At 43.8% G+C, this 8,787-nt stretch overlaps 1 protein-coding gene across 4 annotated transcripts in view; it reads left to right on the top strand.

Annotated features, from left to right (window-relative positions):
• The first annotated feature begins 1,794 nt into the window (after nt 1-1,794).
• Nucleotides 1,795-8,787, top strand: part of golga2 (golgin A2) — a 93,240-nt gene continuing 86,247 nt past the window's right edge. For all 4 annotated transcript variants that reach the window (XM_078226283.1, XM_078226284.1, XM_078226282.1 and 1 more), the window contains exons 1-2: nt 1,795-1,889; nt 6,651-6,770. In XM_078226283.1, the coding sequence (XP_078082409.1) occupies nt 1,842-1,889; nt 6,651-6,770 (168 nt within the window). In that variant the 5' untranslated portion in view covers nt 1,795-1,841. The remainder of the gene's footprint in view (nt 1,890-6,650; nt 6,771-8,787) is intronic.

The raw sequence follows: 8,787 nt of genomic DNA, 5'->3' as shown, positions 1-8,787 counted from the left end.
CAGGACTGAGAAGAAATCTCTTCACTCAGAAGGTTTTGAATCTTATTAATTTAACAATTATTCGTTTATTTTTAACTGTTTTATATTGATGCCCCCTTAGTTTAATTTTATTAATGACTGTCTTATTTTGATTTCCCCTGGTTTATTAATTTAATAATTATTAGTTTGTTTCATTCGTTTTTTATATTGATACTCTGTGTGAGAGAAATTTCAAATAATCAGGGATTTAAGGCACTAATAAATTACTAGCACTGAGTGAAATGGCTCCAGATCAGACTCACAGACTAACAAGGGTACCCGTCTGCATAAAGACACATATGCTCACAGTAAGAGATTTAACAAGTAAGAGATTTGAACATGTTTTTTCTGATTTAAATATGTATTTTGGGTTTTAAAATGTATTTCAGATGTGTTTTTAAAATGGTCTGTGCACTTTAGCCAAAATGTGGAGATGCCGGCGTTGGACTGGGGTAAGCACAGTAAGAAGTCTCACAACACCAGGTTAAAGTCCAACAGGTTTATTTGGTAGCAAATACCATAAGCTTTCGGAGCACAGCTCCTTTCGGAGCTTATGGTATTTGCTTATGGTATTTGCTACCAAATAAACCTGTTGGACTTTAACCTGGTGTTGTGAGACTTCTTACTGCAGTTTAGCCAAAAGCAGGCAGCACCAAGGGCGCTGGGATGAAGACTTAGTGAAATGAACCACATTCTTTGGAACAATGAAACCACAGAATGTTTATATTCTTATCAGCATTAGTAACAGACAGAATGGACTCCCAAAACCATGGTATGGATAGGGCTGTTCAATTTGTACAGATAAGACAGTGCTACTCAGACATGGGAATATCAACATTCTGGCTCAACCATTGGTGTAATTGAGAGTCGGTGAGAACATCACCTTTGAACCCTATAACTAAGCGTCAGGGGTTGCGAAGCAACAGGGGAAGAAGTATCCGGATTCTACAGACCAATGAAATCCCATGATGTCAGAGGGGAGAATGTAGTTGGCTAAGGCTTGTGACAACGTTAACAATGATAGATTTGTATTAATGATGACTGGTTCCTAACTAACGGAAAGGCGGGCAAAGCAAAGTTGAGAAATGTAAAATTGTTCTGATGGATGTATTGTCACTTCTGAGTGGTATTGGAATGCCCAGGGCCTTCTCGTCAGAGAGCTGTTAGACTGCCCAATGCTAATCTCTCCTGGCGATTGTTGGTCAAATGAAGATACGTTTTTAACGAGGATACTGAATTTGCAAGTCTTTGTATTAGCTGAAGTTTCAGCATTACTAAGTCTCTGAAAAACCCCACAACACGCCTTCAGTTTATACTTTATTTTATTATTCTACTTATTTGGGACTGTCTTATCCCCCTAGTTTATTAGTTTAACAATTACTAGTTCAGTTTATTAGTACCTGTGTTATATTGATTCCCCTGGTTTATTACTACCTGTGTTATATTGATTCCTCTGGTTTATTACTACCTGTGTTATATTGATTCCCCTGGTTTATTACTACCTGTGTTATATTGATTCCTCTGGTTTATTACTACCTGTGTTATATTGATTCCCCTGGTTTATTACTACCTGTGTTATATTGATTCCCCTGGTTTATTACTACCTGTGTTATATTGATTCCCCTGGTTTATTACTACCTGTGCTATGTTGATACTCAATGTTGCTTTATAGCAGTGTCGGTGACATCAGAGGCACAGTCTCGCCCCTTGCGCCGTGACGTAATAAAGTATATCTGACGTCAGGACGCCGCCGCTGCCGGGTGCACGCCGGGATACTGGAGGAGTCCGCCAGCTGCCTGGTGACGTGTGCGGGCCCGGATACCATGGCTGACGGGAGCAGACGGGCCAAGCTGGCGGCCGCCAAGAAGAAGGTGAGGCAGAGGGAGAAGGGGCGACAGGCAAGCCGAGGCGGGTGGGGCAAAAGGATCGGAGCCCCCCCTTCCCCGAGGCAGAGTGTGCGGGGAAGTCTCCCCTTCTCTCCAGCGGCCGGGTGTCCGCCGCCTGGCACCCTCGGGGCTGGGAGGGACTGAGGCGAGTCCGAGGACTCTGCGGCCTTCTCGCTGCAAAGGGGCGGGGTGGAGGGGGTTGAAACCGGGACGGTGGGTGAACCCTCTCCTGGGGGCCTCTGTCAGGCAGGTTGGCAACAGCCCCTCCCCCCTTTTCCAGCCGCCTCAGGACGTCCCAAAGCTCCTGACAAACAATCAGCTCCTGTTTAAAGTGTCAGGTAGGGAGTCACCTTAGTCCTGGGAGGGAATGGGAGCTCAGGGTCCCCTGCCTGGTGATCTAAAACTTTCCCCCTGCTCCTTGACAGATCAGGGAGGCCATTGAGTTCACAGCTTCTTGCATTATTCAGTCTTGGCCTCTACTCTGCGAATTGGACTGAGCCCAGACCTTGGGTAATGCTTGAGGACTTCAGAGGTGACTCGAGGATCATAGAATCCCAGAATAGAATCATCATCAAAATCCCTGCACTGCAGAAGGAAGCCATTCGGCCCATTGAGTCTGCCCCACCCCCTGCCCCGCCCCCTGCCCCGCCCCCTGCCCCGCCCCCTGCCCCGCCCCACCCCACCCCACCCCACCCCACCCCACCCCACCCCACCCCCTGCCCTGCCCCACCCCCTGCCCTGTCCCACCCCCTGCCCTGTCCCTGTAACCCCACACATTTAGCATAGCCACTCCACCTAACCTACACATCTTGGGACACCAAGATCGCAAGAAACTACAAAAGCGTTTGAACGTGGCCCAGTCCATCACGCAAACCAGCCTCCCATCCATTGACTCCATCTACACTTCCTGCTGTCTCGGAAAAGCAGCCAGCATAATCAAGGACCCCATGCACCCTGGACAAACTCTCTTCCACCACCTTCTGTCGGGAAAAAGATACAAAAATCTGAGATCCCTTACCAACCGACTCAAGAACAGCTTCTTCCTGGCTGCCATCAGACTTTTGAATGGACCTACCTTGCTTTAAGTTGATCTTTCTCTACACCTTAGCTAATGATTGTAACACTACATTCTGCACTCTCTCCTTTCCTTTTATATGAACGGTATACTTTGTCTGTATGGTGTGCAAGAAATAATACTTTTCATTGTAGTAATACATGTGAAAATAATAAATCAAAACCAAGGGGTGATTTAGCATGACTAATCCCCCCAACCTGCACTCCTTGACCATGGAGGAGCTCAACTTCCCTGATGCTGGGGATTAGTTTCCCCCATGGCAAAATCCAAGAACACCATTTTGCTTGCAAATGTTTGATCTGACATCAATAGTTGTGCATCTGGCTGGGATTTAAATTTAGAGTGCAGTAAAATGTCAAGCGATGAAGTAGAATGATTGAATTTTTTTTTTGTATGGGGGGGAGGGGGGGGTTCAAGTGCACCAAAGTAGATTTAAGTTCATTTGTGGGAGCTGGTGCAAGAATGAACCTGTGCTCCTGTGTTGTCTAATGATAGTCCAGTGACTGGCCTCCTGGGAGGAGTGGGTTTCTGGGGGTCAAAGTGACTCGAAGGCTATACACCGGATGAGGAGGAGATTGGGATGGAGTTTGTTTTCTGCAGGAGAATCCCTCAGCCAGGAAAATTTGCATGACCTCAGGCTTCACCACCCTGGCTCCCTTGGAGATGTGCTTACCCCAGTCCAGCGCCGGCATCTCCACATCATCCCTTGGAGATGACCTACCTGATTAAGTGGATAATTATTCTAGTCAGTGCTCCTGTGTAAGCAGGTAATAGGAGTGTTACTCTCTGCAAGGCAGCTGGTTGGCTTTAACCTATTGAACTCGAGGGATAGTTCTATTCCTACTGGCTGTTATCAGTCTCTGTTTACATTGCATGACTCGTAGGAAGTTGGTATATTCCATACAAGGCAAACAAATAAGACAAACTTGTATTGATTTTGGAGAGTCTTAAAAACTAGCTGTGTCTTCACGTATGGCATACACAATTGACTTGAGGTTAAGGTTTAATTGCGTGCAACATTATCAAGAGGAGATTTCCTGTTTGTGGCATCTTGTGTACAAACTGGCTGCCACTTTCATGTACAAAACAACAGTGAAATGTGCTTCAAAAGTGATTCATTGTAACAAAAGACTTCAGGACAGCTAATGTTTAAGTGTGGTCACTAATGTAGGAAATGCTGCAGCCAATTTTACACAGAGCAAACTCCCACAAACAACAATGAGATAATGATCAGCTAATCTCTCTCCTCCCCCCTCCCTGCCCCCAATGTGGGTAACGGACTTGGAGGCTGCGACAGGCAGAGTTTAAATGCAAGTTTGTTCTTTCTAAATAGTTATTTGTGTTTTTCAGTGTGTTACTGCTTCACTTTTTTCTTTGCCATTTTCGGAGTATCTCAGTCGTCAGGACAGGTTTCCCTTAGCTTTTGCACAGTATCGGGAGTGTTATCAGTGTTGGTATCTATTTCATTGGCTGATGCAAGGAAATCCAACAGCTTTGTTTTAATTTTAAAAAACCCTCCCAGATTCCACACATGCCGATGAATCCCTGGCTGCAGTGTGCGCCTGTTCTTTGAATCAGCTCTTTATCTTGTGCCCCTGGTATTGGATCATCGCAATAGTGGGATTGTCACCTATAATACTGTAAACTCCTGACAAACAGATTGGACAACAACAGCTGGTAAACTTTAAATCATCTGTTTTCATGGTGGGTAGTGGAGGCATAACATAGTACAGTGTCTGCATCGCTCCACAATTCACGTCTTAATGAGTTAGTTATCTTTGAAAATTGATGCTTTGAACATGAAGGTGAGGAGTATATTTAAACAGCGCTAATTTCTCCTCTCTCCACTTGTTCATAAACAGAAGTGTTTTGATTTGTTTTCCTCTTGATAAACAGTGCCATATTTTTGCAAACCCTTTTGTTTTCTGTGATCCAAGTCTCTATTAATAACCCACAACAAACTCGAGGTAGGATGGTGTCAAAGGGCTAGTTTATCTGTGTGCACTCAAACCACTGGAAGAAGGGTTTGCAGCATCACCTCCACACTCGGATGCTAAAGAGGGATAGAGAAAAAAAGGCTTTACTGTACAAAGAACACAGGAAACAAATATTGGCTCAAGTGAGTTCCAGAGTCCACAGTTCCAGTGAGGTATTCTTCCAGGGAAGTCAGCAAGCTGAAAGCTGATGTTATAGAATTCATTTTTTCAGTGGCATTCACTTCACAGGATCTGCAGAGATGAACCCCTCTTGTAGGTGATAGCAGAGAAGTTCCAACAGAGTCAGTGCAGATAAGCCCAATGTTCAACTTGGACAGAACTCCTTACTGTGTGGCCTGTTAGTTGGATGTTAAAGAACAGACTGAACTGTACCGTTCAGCAAGGCAATAATACTTAAGTTTTATTTATCAGTGTCACAAGAAGGCTGTGAAAATCCCCTAGTCGCCACACTCCAGCACCTGTTTGGGTGCGCTGAGGGGGAATTTAGCATGGCCAATGCACCTAACCAGCACATCTTTCGGACTATGGGATGAAAACCGGAGCACCTTGAGGAAACCCACGCGGACGTGGGGAGAATATGCAGACTCTGCACAGACAGTGATCCATGCCAGGAATCAACCCTGGCACTGCGGCAGCATTGCTAACCACTGTGCCGCCCACAAATATATTGTCCTACAAGCCAGAGGCCTAGGTCACATGACCCCCAACATCGCCATCAGGCCTTCAACAAAGGACGTGTATCCATCTTCTGGAAATCGGCAGGATCTCAAAGACGGCTAAACGCCCCAGCCATTATGATTTGAAAGGTATGTTTGAGGGGCCTTTCTTGGCTTAGCAGACCTTCCGCTGGGTTATCAAATGCAAAAATGGACTTTGTATAGCTCTCTCTGAAGTTGGGCCGTGCAGTCCCCGTCTGATCGTTAGTGGCTCCTCGGATACCGAGGTGTGAGCTTTCCTGATACTGTAAAGTGATTTCTTTTGTTTTGGGGTTACCAACAAACTTGTTCGGCCATTTTAAGGATCATGCTCAGCCAAGGCCCTGTTTTAGAATCTAGAAATAGCAGGAAAATGAACATTTGATTAACTGACAAGTATAATATACTTCATCAACAAAGGTGGTGCATCCTCTTTTTAAGTATCGAAAGGTCTATTGATAATAAGAAATTGGAGTGGCTGCTTTGAATCTTGTGCCACAGAATGGCTATTCTCAATCGAAATAACAACTTTTTGATTTTATTCTTTGAGCCATATTCTTGTACTGAGAGGGACAATCAGAGAATGAGATTGCCAGCAGCTGCCTACATTTTGTAACGCAAGAGTGACCTTAGTGCCGGTGGATGAGTGATTTGTAATCCTGAGATGGCAGCTGTTGGAAATGTCGGAATAGTACATTAGGTCTATTATTACGATGCTTTTATTAAATGTGGTGCACTTGTGTACCCAAACTTGAGCTTTCCCTTGTGATGAATGCCTTGTTGGAAACATTTGTAGTGGAGTGATGGCCTTCAGACTCTGTTAGGTTGGGAAAAACTAAATTAAGTGAAAATTAATATTTGAGTTAACACTTTTCCATTTTAAAAAGAACTATATGGTTCAATCATTTCCCGAGCAGAACTGACCTGTTGAAAACTATACCATTTCGATATGTTAAAGAATGTTTTCCCTTTTTAAAAGTTGAAGGAATACCAGCAGAAAAAAGTGACTCCAGCCTCTTCAGGAGCCAAGAAGAAGACAACAAATGATGGATCCGAAACAGCAGCAACTTCCGTAGAGCATAACAGCGAAATTTGTGAGGTAAATTCTTCTGGATATACAATGCCACAGATGGAGTTCTAATTTTCTGAGTTCCATCATTACACTTTTACTGCTTTTTCTTTCCCCGCCCCAAAGTATTGCACAGTGACCTTAACTTCCTTGTTTCGCACAAAATGCGAATCCTAATCCTCAGCTTGGTTGAAAGCAAAATACTGTGAATGCTGGAATCTGAAGCAGAAAATGCTAGAAAGTCTCAGCAGCCCTGACAGTATCTGTGGAAAAAGAGAATAGAGCCAACGTTTCGAGTCTGGATCCAGAGTCAACGTTAGCTTTGTTCTCGCTCCACAGATGCTGTCAGACCTGCTGAGGTTTTCCAGCATTTTCTGCTTTTGTTGTTGATCTTCAGCTTGTTGTCACATTCATTCTGACAGCATGTACATTGTTGATAGATTTTTCCAAATGATTTGCATTCTGGTTTGGGTTCCTTTCCTACCCTTTTGTGAAGCCGCTCCTGTTTTTAAAAACTGTTTTTGCCGCTGCCACGTGTGATTTGGTTTTAGACCACATGCTCCCGAGGTGTACTGTTTTAACATGAATTTGAGTTGCTTGACTGTCTTCATGTAAGATGGCCTTGCCTGTTGTTCCACACTACCTCCACTGGTAAGCCCTTCTGAAAATGCTGCAAACACTCGAAGAATAAATCATTTATTGAATACATTCTATTTTTTTTCCAAACTATATCTTTCCAACTTTTCCCTTTTTAAAAACACTAACTTGTCATTCTGCTAAATGGTCTTTTTTATAGTGAACATTGTAGCTTTGAGGTAGGTGTGGGATCCCAAAATTGACAGAGTCATAGAGGAATGGAAACAGACCCTTTGGCCCAACTTGTCCAACCACCAAGCTTGGCCCATATCCCTCTATACCCATGTAACTGTCTAAACGCTTTTTAAAAGACAGAATTGTACCGGCCTCTACTACTACCTCTGGCAGCTCGTTCCAGACACTCAGCACCCTCTGTGTAAAACGATTGCCCCTCTGGACCCTTTTGTATCTCTCTCCTCTCACCTTAAACCTATGCCCTTTAGTTTTAGACTCCCCTACCTTTGGGAAAAGATATTGACTATCTAGTTGATCTATGCCCCTCATTATTTTATAGACCTCTATAAGGCCGCCCCTCAGCCTCCAACGCTCCAGGGAAAAAAGTCCCAGTCTATCCAGCCTCTGCTTATAACTCAAAACATCAAGTCCCGGTAGCATCCTAGTAAATCTTTTCTGCACTCTTTCTAATTTAATAATATCCTTTCTATAATAGGGTGACCAGAACTGTACACAATTTGTCAGCAGTTCCTTCCAATTGCAGGCTAATGATAGGGTCCCTATTGCAAATCGACTGAGAGCCGCTAATTCGGTGCCGAATGGGAGTTGAACCTGGGAGCATTTCCCTCGATGGTTCGGTATTACAATACCTTTATCAGTAGAGCCATTTGTGGAAGTGATTCATGAATGATTGATTAAATATGCATTAGATGTTTTTGGAAAATAAATCATTTATGCATTCAGTGCTGTAACTTGCACTAATGAATCATGTGGCTGATGCTGTTTGATTTTGCTTTTGTATAAATCTCCCGTCTTTGTCATATTTTCCTCTACGCGAATCAGGATAGATTGAACGTTGGAGACTGAACGCAAGTGCATTGCAATGTCCCAATCTCCCGGTACCCACATAAAACGTAGAAACCTAGTATCCATTGGAGTTTGTTAGGCATTAATTGGATAATTAAATGCTCTCTCACTTCAGTGAGGATAGCAATTATGCTGATAAAAGATAAAATGGGTGGTTTGTTAAATAAATTCAGCCTCTCTCTTTATGCGGTCACATTTTCTGCTCTCTAAAATGCAGGACTTCCTTGTTGTAAGGTTATGAATAGAGGTTTGCAGCTGCAGCAGTAATTCCAGGCCGGTATCTGACTTGCCTGACGCCCCAAGGCTGGCTAAAATTCTTCATTTCTGTCGCCCCACCCCCATCAACTTGTCTGAGGTGAAAGAACTTGGG

Source organism: Mustelus asterias, chromosome 13 (assembly GCF_964213995.1).
Source record: "Mustelus asterias chromosome 13, sMusAst1.hap1.1, whole genome shotgun sequence".
NCBI lineage: Eukaryota > Metazoa > Chordata > Chondrichthyes > Carcharhiniformes > Triakidae > Mustelus > Mustelus asterias.
The sequence above is the reverse complement of the archived record's forward strand: the minus strand, read 5'-3'. Positions and strand labels throughout refer to the sequence as shown.